This window comes from Elephas maximus, chromosome X (genome assembly GCF_024166365.1).
Source record: "Elephas maximus indicus isolate mEleMax1 chromosome X, mEleMax1 primary haplotype, whole genome shotgun sequence".
NCBI lineage: Eukaryota > Metazoa > Chordata > Mammalia > Proboscidea > Elephantidae > Elephas > Elephas maximus.
Window position 1 is genome coordinate 150873506 of NC_064846.1, and position 16566 is coordinate 150890071.

At 40.0% G+C, this 16566-nt stretch overlaps 1 protein-coding gene across 1 annotated transcript; it reads right to left on the reverse strand.

Annotated features, from left to right (window-relative positions):
• Positions 1–10151: 10151 nt before the first annotated feature.
• On the reverse strand, positions 10152–11189 carry LOC126068856 (melanoma-associated antigen B10-like). The gene has a single exon (XM_049871545.1). The coding sequence runs from the start codon at positions 11187–11189 to the stop codon at positions 10152–10154; it is 1038 nt and encodes a 345-aa protein (XP_049727502.1).
• Between the last annotated feature and the right edge of the window lie 5377 nt (positions 11190–16566).

Genomic DNA, 16566 nt, shown 5'->3' on the forward strand with positions numbered 1-16566 from the left:
TGAACTTATACTATTTTGAGGATGAGAATGAAATCTTTTGGCTTTGTATTTTATAAGAGATAGTTAAAATGTGTTAACAAAACAAAAGTTTTTCCTTGTGATACAAAATTGCCTGCTGGTTCTGTGATGTTATGTAAATAGAAGAACAAAAATAATAATATTAATAACAAATCTATAATTTATTTATAGTGTATAAACAACTACACAACTGGTGAAAACCCCAACGCAAGAAAAGTGTTTACTTTCTCTACAGAATAGCGTTCTTTTTCTTATGATTTAGGAATTTGCTCATGTATTTTTTTTTATGAGAAGAATATTTTAATTTTTTTGAGTTCTAAAGTGCCCTAATTCAATGCTAAAGTTTAGTTTCTTGGAATTTGATTACCTTTTTAGTAGGTGTTATGAATTGAATTGTGTCTCCCCAAAATGCATGTCAACTTGGCTAGGCCATAATTCCCACTATTGTGCAGCTGTCCTCCATTTTGTAATCTGATGTAATTATCTTTTGTGTTGTAAATCCTAACCTCTACAATGTTAGTGAGACAGAACTAGAGGAAGTTATGTTAATGAGGCAGGACACAATCTACAGGATTAGGTTGTACTTTGAGTCAATCTCTTCTGAGATATAAAAGAGAAAAACCAGCAGAGAGGAGAGGGACCTCCTACCACCAAGGAAGATGCGCAAAGAGCATAGGGTGTCCTTTGGGCCTGGGGACCCTGTGCTGAGAAGGTCCTAGACCAGGGGAAGATTGATGACAAAAACCTTCTCCTAGAGCTGACAGAAAGAGAAGGCCTTTCCCTAGGGCTGGCACCCTGAATTTGGACTACTAGCCTCCTAAACTGTGAGAGAATACATATCTCTTTGTTAAAGCCATCCATTTGTGGTATTGCTGTTATAGCAGCACTAGATAACCAAGACAGAGAGGGTGGAGAAGGAAAAATTTTAGCTATTCCTGGAAAAGGCTATATAAATAAAGATCTCAGTTTTTTTTAACACAGAGAAATATTTTGAAGGTGAACATGTGCTTTAAATAGGAACAAACCAGTCTTGCTGGACATATTAAAATCCTATGGATTCTTTGCTTGTTTATAATACAGTAAAAAATTTATACAAAGAGCTTTGTTTCAAAAATAGAGCAAGATTATCTCTAACTTTTAACAAAATCCAGGTCATGAATAGAACTTTGAAAGCATGAATTTTCTACGTTTTCATGTTGTATGACAATAATAATAATAATTTTAGCTCTTAAAAAAGATTAAAATGTCAGATAAAAGTTTAAGTTAGTAATTGTATTCTTGGAGGAGTCTCTGTGGAAGACGGTTTTGAAAGAGCTTAGTGTCTGTGTTGCCATGGACCTTCATTTTTAACTGTTACGTCTCAGTAGAGTTGAGTTACTGATACTATTTTACTATTTGATTTTTTTTTCTTTCACATTCATGCAGCAAATATTTCAAATGGGACATTGTATCTTGAGAGGACTAATGGCTAAAAAAAGAGTATGTAATCCTCTTCTCTTTTTTTTCCCTGTAATCACAATTTGGCCTTTGATCTGACTCAAGACTCTTTATCCTTCTCTGCAACACAGTGGGAGGAGGTTTCTCCTGTGGGAATTAAGTAGGGCAAGATGCCATGTGATCGTAATAACTGTTTCTATCTCTCCTAATGTGGAGTCTTTAGATATCAACTATTTGGTAAAAACAGATGTGTAATACATTTTCTGGATTTTATCTCCATTTTTTTTCTGCCAGTTAATATATTATTTTTTCTTTAAAAGCTCTAAAACTTTCATGTCAGTGAACAGGAACAGAATATTTTACAGAAAAATTTCAAAGAGATTTTCTTTGTAAAGATGCACCCCTAGTGATGAAGCATTTGTGCGGAGAATGATAAGGGTAGTTTCCCTATTGTTCACACAGCAGGTTGTCATCTTTTTCTTCTTAATAGGGAAAGGTCTTATCCTCAGCAATGCTGCATGAGTTTTGCAGTTACTTGGCAACAATAGTAAAAAAAAGCACACACAGCAAAGGACCCATCACCAATATCATGACAAATAGTAGTGCCTCAGTTGGTTTTAATGGCCATATGGAGGCGTTACATTCCTGCTTTCAAAAATTAAACCCAATGTATATGATAATAACAAGCACTGGTATGTGTATCAATTTCAGATATTTTAGCTGTTGTGTATGAATTAGTATGAAGAGAAAAAGTGAATAAATATGAGGTATTTACCTGAATAAACAAACAAAGCAACTCTGGAATGCATGAGACAGACACGGTTTTTTTTAATTTAAATATCAGGATACATATTTTGGGCACATCATTATCATCACTGTCAGCTGATACTGTGAGGCTATCTACCATGTGCATGATGATGTCCGCTGTCTAGGAATTCATAAATAGAAAGGGGTTGATTAATTAAGAAATATTATCATTAATAAACAATTAAAACCAGCCAGGATGTGAAGAAAACTCAATATGAAATACAAAAACTAACTGTATTGAAAATTAATAATGTAACCACACTGAAGGTGGGGGGCAAAAAAAAAAAAACTAACCTAAATAACTGAAAAGCAGTAACTTGACTGGATGCTGTAAGGACAAAGACAAAAAGAACTATACATAACTGCTGTAATCTAGTCAGTAAATGGGTTTCTCATAGAGGTAAGACATTCAGAAACAAATTTATGTGTATGCTAGAAGTGAACAAATAAGCAAATATATTGTAGATAGTAAAAATCAGGTTCCTCACTGTCAGAGAAAAAAATTACAAATAAAGGAAGGGGGAAAGTGTAAAATGATCAAATGATCCCAGTGGTGTTGAAATGGAACCTGAGCTGTCAGTATAAACTCATTATATATAATGAGCCACTGTGTCAATCCATCTCGTTAACTACCTTTCTTTCATTCGCTGTATATATGGGTTAATATACATATATTTCCTAGTCCTGTCCACTGAAAGAATCTTAAAAATATGACATCCTTGTTGTCGTTGTTATGTGCCATCAAGTTGACTCCGACTCATAGTGACCCTATAGGACAGAGTAGAACTGCCCCATATGGTTTCCTATGGCTGTAATCTTTATGGGACCAGATCGCCAGGTCTTTTCTCCCTCAGAGCCACTGGTTGGGTTGGAACCACCAACCTTTCAGTTAGCAGCCAAGCATTTAACCACTGTGCGACCAGGGCTCCTTGACACTCTGGTAGTGATTAGTATATGTGGTACCCAGATCTAAGCACAATTGCTTTATTTAAAAAAAAAAAAAAAAGAGGCATCCTTGAAGAAGAGGCTCATTCCAGGGCTGGGGCATAAAAATACAAGAAGAACTTAGGATATCCCTTGGAACCAGAAAAAAAGAAATTGCTCAAAAAATATGGGAGTAGGGTGAGAACTTGTCAAAAGAACATAAGAACCAACCAGAAAGAACTCCTAATAGCCAAATATTTGAGCGACAAAATAATGACAGCATTGGATTATAACCCATAGAATAAAGTAAATATCCACTAGTCTGTAACAATATAAATAAATAATTAACAGATAGATGGAGGAGACGTGACAGTTTCTCCTTGTAGTGGAATTACAATTAATAAATGTTTAAAGAAAGGAAAAGTAAAATCACCACAGGCAAACACCACAGTGGTCATTATTGCAGACATGATCCACTGATGGGTGCAAAACCAAACCATGGCCATTGAGTGAATTCTGACTCACAGCGACCCTATAGGACAGACTAGAACTGCCCCATAGGATTTCTAACAAGCAGCTGGTAGATTTGAACTGCTGACTTTTTGGTTAGCAGCCAAGCTCTTAACCGCACACCACCAGGGCTCCAATGAATGCTAGATAAACAAAATAATATGAAACAATTGTTTGCAAGACACTGTACATCAGGTAATAAAGAAGAGTGATACCTGAGATTTGGGAAACGTCAGAGGAGAGCCTTATAATTGACTCAGCTTAATGCCTTGAGAGAGTTTCCAGGGCTCAGTGCAAGGAGAGGGAACTTGAAGATATAGCAACAAAAATTATTCAAAATGAAACACAGAAAAAAAAAGACTGAAAAATAATGACTAGATCTTTCAAGAGCTATAACTTCAAGCAACCTAATAACACATGCAATTGGATAACCCAAAGGATGGGGGGGGGGGAACAGAAAAAAAAATTGAAGAAATAATAACTGAAAATTTGTCAATTTTGATGAAAACTATTAATCCACAGATACAAGAAGCTAAAAGAACACCAAGCAAGAGAAATCTGAAAAAAACTACATCAAGGCACAACATCAAAATCAATTGTTTAAAATTAGTGATAAAGAGAATATTTTAAAAGTAGTCAAAGAACACTTTACCTGCAAAGGAACAAAGATGGTATGACATTCGATTTCTTGCAGAAAACAATGAAAGCCAGAGGAGAAGAGGGAAATGTCCTGAAAGTACTGAAAGGGGGGCGGGGGGAACGGTCATCCTAAAATCCTATTAAAAAAAAAAAACACTGCCTTCGAGTTGATTCCAACTCATAGCGACCCTATACCTAGTGAAAATATTTTTCAAAAAACAAAGGCAAACTAAGGGCTATTTCAGAAACAGAAAACCTGGAAAGACTTCATCACCAATAGATGCACACTACAAGAAATACTAAAGGAAGTCCTCCAGGCAGAAGGAAATCATACCAGATACATTTCCGGATCTACACAAAGAAATAAAGCGTACCAGAAATGGTAAATACATGGATAAATAGAAAAGATTTTTCTCTTATTTAAATGCCTTTAAAAGATACTTGATTGTTTTAATTGAAAATAATAGCAACGTATGGTGGGGTTTGTAACATATGGTGGGGTTTGTAACACATGTAGAAGTCAAATGTATGACAATAGCCCAAAGGCCAGGAGAGGAGAAAGGGGAGCGTAGACTTATTTCCTGTGTGTCTGACTACTATGAATTCCAATGGGCAGGGTCACCTTTTCTTCTTAGCACCTGGCCAACAAATGCCAGACATTTCAGAAAACACTCATCACTTAAAGTGTGAACACTAGAGATGGTGCTAGGAACACAGACACACATAATTCTTCTCTGTTCCTTGAAGCACAAACTCGTATAAGAACAAGTTCAGCTTGTGATATTAAAGGGGGTTAAGCTACATATCTTTAGGACATGTGGGTGAGATTAAGCAATCTGAACATCAGTCAAGGGGACTGTGTGCCCTGTTGGGGGAGCAGATGCAACAGATGAGCGTAAAGCGAGCCAAAACCAAAAAATAAACCTGTTGCCATCAAGTCGATTCCAACTCATAATGACCGTGTCAGACAGAGTAGAATTGCCCCATAGGGCTTCCAAGGCTCTACATCTTTACAGAAGCAGACTGCCACATCTTCCTCCCACGGAGCCACTGATGGGTTTAAACCTCTGACCTTTCGGTTAGCAGCTGGGCGCCTAACCACTGCACCACCAGAGCTAAAGTGAGCCACCCAAAACCCCAGTGCCGTCGAGTCGATTCCGACGACTGCATACATGGTTATGAACTGAGAATATTTTCAGAAGAAGGAAACCCAGGTGACAAGGCAGAGAAGGCCACCATGTTCTTAGATGCCAAGAGGCTACCAAGTAAAGGCATTGGCGGATGTCTCTTTTCCCAGAGGGGAGTTTGAAGCAGGGATAGCAAGGGGGTAGACAGAGATTGGGGTCAGCAGAAGGAATAGCCTGTGCAAAATACTAAGATGGATGGCAGGTTGGTGAGAGGGTAGCCAGGCCTGTGATGAAAATAGAGATTAGATGACTGGGTGGAAGGACATGGGTGCTTATGCTGTCCCGGTGGGGAATGGAGTGGGCAATGAGGGGTTGGGGAAATAATAAATGGGATGGTGAGGTATGCTAGGGATACAGGGGTTGCCAGCCAAGCAGTAAAACCGGAATACTGTGTACTGGGCAGAATGCCCACAGCGATAGATGCCTGTGCAGGAGCATGGTGAAATCCATGTGTGATGAAGGGTCTTCTAGCACTGAGCTTTCCCAGCAATGCTCGGAGAGAACTCTAGACTTGGGTGAGCATCAGGGCTTACTGCCCTGAGGGGGATGAAAGGGTCTCGAATAAGCAGAATAATGGGTTCTCCTATTCATTCAGACTTCTCTGCCTTCAAATCATGCATTGAATTTTGGGGGAAGGCTTCAGTTGGAATAAGAGATTCCACGCCTAAAATGTTGACAACCACTGTGTAACAGTTAGGTACAAGATGCTTCCTGGAGTCCTGGCCTCCAGGGAATTGTGCTATCTGGACTTCATGATCTCCCTCACCGACTCTCCCCAGGTCCTCCTGATGCTCCTCACTAGCTTGGGGTGCCCTGTCTGGGTCCATTCCTTGACACCTGGTCATTCCAATCAAAGTAAAGAAAAATGTCTTTTTGACCTTTCAGAATTTTAAAGCACTCCCAGAGGAATTCTGGTACTCAAGATATCACTGCTGAAATTCTGCTTTGTATGGGTAAGGAATTAAGTTAATTTTCTGCTCAACCTAATTAGAAAACAGAAATACAAATTAAAATAACAGTAAGACAATATTTTTTCACTCTAAAGTTTGACCAAAATTTAAAAGATTGATAAAACATCTGTGAGAGTGTGGAGTGCTCACACATATTAATTTGTGAGAATATGAATTGACATAGCATTGTTGAAACAGAATTTCAGCAATAATTATAAACACTTGCAGTCACCAGAGTCTTCTTATTTTAATCCAATTTGTATTTTGCTATGTCTTTTCAATAAGAAAACATACATATTTGCCCAGGAATTTTTGTTCAACATTGTTGACATCAGTTTTATTAATCACAGCAACAAATGGGAAACCACTGATGTGTCCATAGGGGGAAACTGTTTAAATGTAAATGGCTTTACATTTTAGAATTCTAAGGAGTAGTTAAAAAAGTGAGGTGGATCTATATATGCTATCACAGAAAGAATGTGCATTCATATTATTTGTGACAAGCTTAAGAGGTAGGTCAATACGTTCAATAAAGAGCAACTGTTATAATTCATTATGACAAAGGCCCTCTTCATTCTTGGAGAAGTTTCTGAGAAGGCCAAATCTGTCTTGCAATTCTCCATTTTTTTCTATAGTGCCTACTGCGTGACAGGTGTTTCAAATACAGGATCACACCGATTTTTAAAAGGACCCTATAACTCTCAGCAGGGAAAGTTTAGCTTTCTTCCACTCAACAGCACCTTTCTGCACCGACCTTTGCAATAATCTCTATAATCTCAATAAGCTAAGAACTTTCTTTTTCCTCTTGGTGCAAGGTCAATAGTTTAACTTGTGAGTTTCTGCTCCCCACTCCCTGATGAAAATGACTGAACACTTGTGTAGATGCCATTGAGCATAATGAAAAACCAGAATTTTCTCCTGGGGCAGATACAGGCAAGTTAATGTTTTTGTTTTTTTTTTTTTCATATTCAAAGATAGCATGTCTGCTGAGGAGTCATTTTCTACCTCCTAGAAGGACTCTGGGCTTTTTAAGAATTCTGCCTATATAGATGTTTGATTCCTTATCTGTTACTTATGGGAGAGGCTTTGGTTTTTGACCACCATGGAAAACTCATTCACTGATGTGTATGTTCAGTGGCCAGTCTCAAATAATGGACCCCATTAAAATCCCACTGCAAATATCAAGGTAATCTCTGAAACCTCCTCTCTATCTTCAGGGTTATATCCCCAAACCAGTAGATTCTGTACCAAATCATACTTAACTCACCAGATGATTTGGGGGCAAAAATACTTTGGGAATGTGGTGGATGTGCTCAGCGGGGATAAGGGGGTGTCTAAACTTCACTACCAAAGTGAAAAATTATGTGAAAGGGTCTGTTTTTATCAGAGGACTTCAACAGTAAGGGATGGACAGGCAGAGGGAGACTGTAGGGAGTTGGAGGCTCTAAGTCAGGGGAGGGTGGGTGATTCTGGGCTGTCTGTTCCACTGGGGGCAGGTGCAGCCTCCAGAGAAGGAGTCAGTGATAAGCTGGTCAGTGAGTCAGGAGCCAGAGTTGGACAGGAGGGCTCAGTGGGGCAGGCCTAGTGGGAAGGGTGCTATAATATGGGAAAATTCTGGGACTAGACCCATGTGGTGGCATCTGGGCAGGGTCAGATCTCTAGGATCCTGGGGATAGTGGCAGGAGGATATAGGCAAATGAAGCCCCCTGTGAATCCCCAAATGTGGCTGGTTCTCACTTTCACCTTCCTTCTTTAGACCTGCTTTTATTACTTTGGGCAGTTTCCTTTTTATCGCATGACAGACAATTTGAAGCAGTGAGAAGAAAAGTGATTTAAGAGATACAAGGACTGCCTGAGGCTGAGAAGAGTGGAACACTCTGTGCGGTAAATGAATTCAGACCAGGGGTCCAGTGATGTCGCTCACCTACTAGCCGTGTGAACTCAGGCACATTACCAAACTCCTCAGGTTCTTCATCAGTGAAGTGATTTGGTAAATTCTCTCTTCTAGGACTGCTGGAATGTGTGTAATGTATATAAAGCCTCTGGCACCATGTGCGTCATTCATTGAGACTTTAAAGACTGGCCATTATTACAATGATCGTTTTGATCCCAGATGATACCACCCACTCCACTGAGATTTGGTTTTTATTTTTTTCTTTTTTAAATCCAGGAGATGTCAGAGAATATGCCAGGCTGTAGATTAGCATGACAAATAAAACTTCAGTAAATCTTCCCCCTTAGAGTATATATTATTTAATGTGGCTGTTGGGGAGTCTTCCCCATCTGGATACAACTGAAAACTCCTAGAATTTGTGCCAAGGGCCAACTTCTCCCCTCCCTCCCTCCCTCCCAGCTGCATTTAGATGAAACCAAACCCATTGCCATCGAGTTAGTTCTGACTCATTTTCATTTATTTCACTCCCACCAAATATCTAGCTTAGGTAGAGCTTGCCCAATAACCCAAGGTAATTTAAATAAATAATCTTTTAATGGCGTGGGCTCTGGCTCTCCTAGGCGGGACAAAAGAGTGTCAGTCCACCAGCTTCTGGGAGTATCTCACTTCAAGGGAGTATCACCCTCATTTCTCAGAAATTTACTGGCGATGATGTGCATGAAACACCCAGTCAGTGTTTGTGGTCAAGTGCACTGGAACAAGAGCACAGGACATCTTCCAGTCCTGCCCCAGCTGGGGATTCCTCTCTAGTTTATCTATGATCCCAAAATAACTGCTAAAAGCAGTTCTCCGTCCCAGGCTTAGTCTCTCTATTCTGAGACACTCATTTGAGTGTCCTCTGCACACCACTCCCACAGCCTCATTTGATCCACCACCCAACTTAATTTAATATTAACTCACCCTGGAGGACTTACAGTTTTCCAAAGTCCCAAACTGCCTTGCCTCAGGGCATTCACACTTGACTGCTCTCATCTGGGCCCCTCCCGTACCTCCTCACTCCTTCTAATTTATCCTTTATGTCTTAGAGGGTTATCTCATCATCTTCCTTATTTGACTGCTGTTCTTGGTCTCCAAAATTCTATGGGCAGGGTCTGGGTCTTGTTTATCCTAGTATTTCCAGTACTATCATGGAGCCTTCCAAAGAGCAGTTACCCAATTAATGCCTAAGGAATAAACGAGCCAGTGTGCAAGAGGTTTAATTTATTATGCTTTAATTTCTCCAACCTTCTTAAATAAACTAAGCAAATCCAGCTATATGACTTTTAATTTTATAGAATAGGATAGAAGGAAAAACAGAAGCCAAGAATTGGACACTTTTTACTTTTTTTTTCTATTTCCTGATGGCAACTATTTTATTGCTGACTTCTTTCATATTTCTAAGGAAATGCCTATTTCAGTGCCTTCTTTTCTTGTTCCAGATCACTAAATAAGATGAAAGGTTTCCTAGTTTTTCTTGTAAAACAGCAAAACTCTTAAATCTGGTAAGCAGCAATACATAACCTATATCATTCATACACTTAGATTATAAAGCTAATGAAAACTTTTAAAAGAGAAACATTTGAAAACTTTGAACAACAACAACAAATAAGTCTAGAAATAACTCATGAAGAACAGGAACAGAGATATGATATGCACTGTTCACTCTAGCCCCACCTCGACCCCCCACTACTTAGAAGGTTGACTGCTCTCTTTAAACATGAAGTGAAGAAACTGCTTCAGACTTCACTAGGGGTGGAAGTAGCTGCTGGGAACTCTGATATGTGCGCTGACTATAGCATTAGTGCGAGCCAAAGCAGCAAATCTATTGCGGGCTCGCTCTTCTTCTTCTCTCAAAGCCTCTTCATACCAGTATGGGAAGGCATTAGGTGTGGTATCATGGACCTTGGCCAAAAACTCCAGGACTTTCATCTTGCTGGTTTCAGCATGGGCTCTGGGACCCCACAGGAATTCGTAGCGTGGAGGATCACTGTTGGGCACCTGCCGGTACTCCAGGTACTTTTCCTGCACCAAATCTTCGGTGATGAGCTTCTTGGGCTCCCCATAGATGAAGTGCTTCCTTCCTGCATATATTCCCATCACATTAAGCACCTCCCAGATATCTTCCTCCGTGGCACGGTTGCCCTTCATGAAGATCACACACAGGACCGTCATCAGGAGGCCGGTCTTGGGCATAATCTCACCACTCAGCCTCTCATCACGGTTGCGCTGCAATTTGCTGATAAGAGCATAGCAGTGTCTGGTGGTGTCGACTTCCTTCACATCAATGCCAAAGGCCAGCACCATGAGCTCAGATGCTCTCCTGAGGATCTCATGGAAGTGATCCTTGTGCTTTTTGATGACATACTTCAGCATGTCTTCCTTTGTTATGGTTTCTTTCATGTTATACTTGCGCAGCAGGAACTGAACCAGCAAAATCGCCTTCTGGTCTAGAGGGGTTCTGCCTGAACGATCAGTGGTGGATGAGGCCTGTGAGGTGCCAGGCCTTTCTTCATCTTGCATGGTGGCACGTTCATCGGATCTTTCGTCTGAAGTACCTGCAGGAGCTATAGTGGTGAATAGGGCTCTTCGAGGCCCCTGGCCAGTGCTGCATGACTCAGCAGTAGGCGAGCTCTGGGCAGTAGCCCCCAGATCAGGAGTTGAGGAGGAGGGGGACCCTTCCTCCTTTGCTGCAGTGGCCTGAGCACTCTTGAGACCCTCGGTCTCACTTCGGGCCTGGCGGCGTTTTTCACGGGCCCGGAGCTTACTTTTACGACCACGAGGCATGATGACTGCAGTCAGGGACAGCAGGCAGAAGTGTGGGCAGAAGGGCAGGTGATGTGGAGGAGGGAAGCTGAGAAGGTGTGCACACCTTCAACAGGGAGATACTGCGTCAGAGGTTTTCCTTGAGGGCACTTCTTTAGCAACCCACAGGGCTCCTGTTCTCCTGATCAGCCTGTCCCTTGAGAACCCTGTGGAGGAAGTTAGAGTATGCTTAGGCTTTATAGTGCCAATCCTTCCTGGGGCTTACTGAGACTGAGAGCAGAATCTGGCAGGTCTAGGCTCTGTGCGGCCCCCTCTGTTCTGGGGTAGGGTAATCCTCTCAGTTTACATTCAGGATCATCATGTCAACTACTGGGCCCCCTCCCCCGTGTTGCTCTTAAGGTAAAACCCTTTATACCAAGAACTTCACCTCCTTGAGACTTACCCCCAAACACAAGGAAGGGAGGGGCTCCTCAGCTGGTAACTCCACCTGAGACCCCCAAAACTGACAACAGGAAAAACATCTTATGGCACCCCCTTTCTCCCGGATTAGTGTTTTCAGTCATCACTCATTAGGCCACCTTTATTAAACCATGACCCCCCACAACCCGCGACCCCTGAGGGAAACAGAAGGGCTCTCTGCTTGACAGCCTTGCCCCGGGCCTCCAAAGGTGGTCCGCCGGGGTAGGACTCTGTGCAGGCCTCTCTGCTGTGGGGTAGGGTGTCCCTTCAGCCCTCACTCAGGGTCCTCTTTTTGACTCCGTATGGCGTCTGAGATTTCTCCCTCTGCTGACCTGAGAACACCAGTTCTGAGCAAGACCTTCATTCCCTGAGATCCCGAAACGGAACTAAGAGGGCGTTGAGCCCAACAGCCATACTTCAGGCTCCCATGGGGGAGGGTGGGGCAGAGCGGGGCGGGGCTCTGTGGAGCTCCGCGGGGGTGGGGGCCAGGGGAAAGGGGGGCGTGTCCTGCAGTTCTCCCTAAGGGTCCTGACCTTGACTGTCAGCGTGGCTTCTGCCCTCTCCCCTCTGAATATCTGATGCTACATTCCTCAGACCAAGGCTGCCACTCTTGCAGGCCCTTGAGGTAAAAGTAGGGGGCACCTCATGCTAATAGCTCTGCCCTGGGCCTCCCAAGGATGACAGCAGGGGCAGGGGTCTGTGGGGTTTCCCTCTGTTCTGGAGTGGGTGGTCCCGCCAGTCCTCTGGGGGGAGGGGGCAAGAGCGTCTTCCTCTTGGTGTCTTTACTAAAGGCTCCCTGGGAAATAACAACTCCCTGAAAGCCCTGAGCTATCACCCTACTGCAAATCTTGCAGAGTGAGTCAGAGTCCTAGGCTAGATGCAAAATGGGAACGCTGCAACACAACGCAGAGGGCTGGGGACTCGGGATAGGTGGTGTTGCCTGTCAGAGAAAAAACACACTGACCCATGGGGTACGTTCACCAGCCAAACTCAGACTTTTGGAAGCCTTCTGTTCTAAAGTATCTACTTTCTAAGAAGAGGCTGTGCCACATGATTTTGTGAGACCCAGACCTTTGGACATTATCTAACATTGCCCAGCCCAGTAAAGTAACTTTTACTTTTTATTTTTGACACTCACTCATAGTAAGAAATATAGATACATCTTTACCAAGAGTTTGTATTTGCTTGTGTGTATATATTGTTTTCATGAAAGAATACTTACCTGGCTATGTATGATTCCCTCTTACCATTCTTTACATTTGATTATAATACTATTATTTTTTAAAGGTTTGTTCTCACCCTCAAAAGAGCACAGCCTCTGGAGTCATACTGCCTTAACCAAGCCAAGCTTTTGTGCCATCCTTAATATCACCTGTGGGTCTGAGGTGCTGACTCAGTGAAGCAGTAGAAATTGTCCCCAGGCACACTGAGAAGAAGCAAAGGCAGAACTTTAAAATATTCCCTTCAAATGATCCTGTCATCTGCCTGCTACTGCAGGATACAGACCTGTCTCAACTTTAGAACACACCCCCTACCTGCCCACACACGAGTACTAGTTCCACAGATTTAGTCTCTCCCAGAGGTTTTGGGTTTTTGTTGTTTTGCTATTGTTAATATTGTTCTTTCATCCTCCTTTCTACAGCTTCTCTAGAGTTTGTTTCAGGAAACAGCAGCCCTTGTGTGGTTGCCATCTTGGAAGCTACAAGTAAAGCACTAAATCTGTAAATAATTTAAGGAGAATTGACATCTTTACAATATTCTTTCCCACATGAATAAACATAGAGCACTGCTTTATTTATTTGGAACTTTTTCCCTAAGTCTATTAGTAATTTTTATAGTTACCTACAAAAAGATTATATCTATTTTTGCCAGGTTTCTTTTTAGGAAAATTTTGGACATTGTGCTATTGGAATTGGAATATTTTCTATTACTGGTCCTAATTAGTTATTGATTTTGTATGGCTACGCTCCTGAATTTGCTATAGTGATCTTCTCTACAACAGTTTTCTGACATCTCTTATTCATTTGAGTATTTTGTGCACTGGTCCCTTTCAGTTTTCTAAGTAGAGGATGTATTGTCACCATTTATTATCTTTCTTTTCAATATTCTTACCTCTTATTTATTTTTATATTCTTATTTCTCTGGTTATGTATTCCAGTACAGTCCAGTAGTAGAGGTGGTACCATATATCTGTGTCTTAATGGGAATGTTCCTAACATTTCACATTTATGTAAGTTTGCTGTAGATTTTAGGAAATGGAAATTTCCTTTCTAATGTTATTTTGCTAAATTTTTATCATGAATTGGTGTTGATTTTTTTCCAAGGGCTTTTTCTGCACCCCTGGACATGATCAAATGCCTTTTCTCCTCTAATCCACTAATATAGAGACATGCCAGCTGACAGTTTCTTCTAATGTTATATTATCTTTGCATCTTTGCATGAATAGGACATTGCCTATTTCTTTATTTAATTAAATTATATTGGACATGCTATAAATTTATTTAGATTAGGTACCTTTATGTGAGTGAGGTTGGCTCAAGTGTTCTTGGGGTATTTTTATCTGTTCTTTATATCAAAGACAGCATGCCTGTTAACTTCAATTTAGTAATTTCCCATCTTTTTGTATGGTTTGGAAGAGTTTACTTAAGATTGCAATTCATTTTTCCCTGATCATTTGGTATAACTTGCTACAAATCTGGCTGGTCCTAGAATATTTTGAGGAGAGATAGAGCTTAGATTAGAGATTCAGTTTGTATTTTTTTTAATTAAAGTTTTCTGTTTCTGTTGGAAACAATTCGGTCAATTACATTTCTTCAAAAATTGTTCAATTTCACTTGGATTTCAAATTTTGATGCACGATATTTAGAAATAAAAATGATTTACTAGAGAAATTCTCAAACATGCACACAACAGTACGGAGACTAGTATAAGTGAACCCAATACGCCTGACACTTAGCTTCAACAATCAATAGTTAAAGGTAGAAGCTTGATGAGATTAAGGTTTTTTTTTAATTGTGTATTAGCAAGACCACTCCAGAGGTAATGCTGTACACTTTACACTTCCATTAAGAGGAACAGAGTGTCTGTGTGTCTCCCTTTGTGGTGATTCTTGCAGTTATTGATTATCATCACCTTTATTCATTAATCCATTAGGGGTTGCAGGATGGCAATTGTCTAATTTCTATCATTCCTTCTGAGATTCTTATCTGAAAAACTTCTATAGGTAAAATCTTACCTATACCCTGAGGTAATAGTAAAACATATTTATGGTGTTCTTGTATATTAAATCTCTCTTGCACCTATATTTTGTACAGTTTTATTTTCGACAGCATTGGGTCTGGTGGGCTGGGTAACATCACTTATTTATACTTTTTCTTTTGTAGTTGATAACACTTACAAAAATTATATATTTTAAAAATATTTTCCAAGAACTGGCTTTAGTTAGTTGGTTTTACTATTATCTATTTTCTTATTTTGCATTTATCTTCATTTTTTCCTACTTTTTACTTCTTTAGGTTTAATATGTATTTGTTCTCTAGCTTCTTGTGTTGCTTGCACATGTTAAATATTTGTTTCCTAATAGATCTGTTTAAGGCTATAATTGTCCTTCTTAATATCACTTGAGCTGTATCTCACTAGTAGTGGTATAGAGCTTTGTGTGTATGCTTAAAAAGTTTACAACTTGACTATATCTTCTATTTCACATGGTAGGAAAGCAATAAGTGTAACTGGTTACATGCAACAGTCAATGATTATCTAGGGCAACAGAAACATATATTTAAATCAGAGGGAATTTAATGCAGTAAATTGATTACTCAAGTGCTAGAGAAGCCACACAGGGAAGAGTCAGAAAACCTAGTAATTGGCAACATAAATAAATCATTCCTACCTCTAGGGTAGAGGTACAAAGAGAGGAAGTATTGTTACTAGAGTCTAGGAGTTAGGGTTAACATGATCAAGAACCATGGTGGACCAAGTTGATGGGGGGTAGAGCCATGGAGAAGATGTAGCCATTGAAGGAGAAACCACTTGATGCAGAGAGGAAGAAAGAGAAAAATGCTGGGCACCCTCATCTTCCTGAGCTCTAATCTACTGCTGATGTCCCCTGTTGCATGAAATGAAATGGCAGCAAAATGTTGGAGAGTCTAGGAATTGGGTTTAATCTTTTATGACAGAGGGCAGAGCAGTGAAACAGTTTAGGAGTGGTTCTGAGGGCAAAATAGCTTCAAGAATGATAAACCATATTGACAAATTAAATGAAAAAATCATATCTAAATTGATGCAGGAAAGTGTTTTATTAAAATGAGTATTCATTCACGACAGAAAAAGATGTTATCAGACTAGATAAAGGATAAAAAAAAAAAACCTAATATCTACCAAAAAAAAAAGTATAGAACAATCATACTTAATGTGGAAACGGTGAGAACTTTTGTTTTCAAATTGGGAAGTAGACAAGGATTCCTCGTATTACCATTTCTATTCAACATTTTAATAAAAATATGGCATAGTGCTGTAATTGGAATCAGAAGAAATCAAAGGGATAGGGATCGAAAATAAGACACACGGTTAATATAATTAACAGATGATTAGACTATGTATGATGAAAATCCAAAAGAACTAAAGATAAACTCTTCAATCAAAAAATTTTAAAGGGTGCTTGGTATAATATCAACATATAAAAATAAACTTTTCTATATCAACAAGAAGTATCAAAACTTATGGGATACAGCAAAAGCAGTGCTCAAAAGAAAATTTATAACTGTAAACACCTCCATTAAAAATAAGATCTAAAATCAATAATCTAACTTCACATCTTAAGGAAACTAAATGCAAAATCAGCAGAATGAAGGAAATCACCAAGATTAAAACAATGAAATGTAAAATAGGAAATCAATAGAAAGGATTAATGAAACTAAAAGTTGGTTCTTTGGAAATATCA

Bases quoted from the DNA above. Each gene is read 5' to 3' on its own strand.
- LOC126068856 (XM_049871545.1), bottom strand. From the start codon at position 11,189: ATGCCTCGTGGTCGTAAAAGTAAGCTCCGGGCCCGTGAAAAACGCCGC.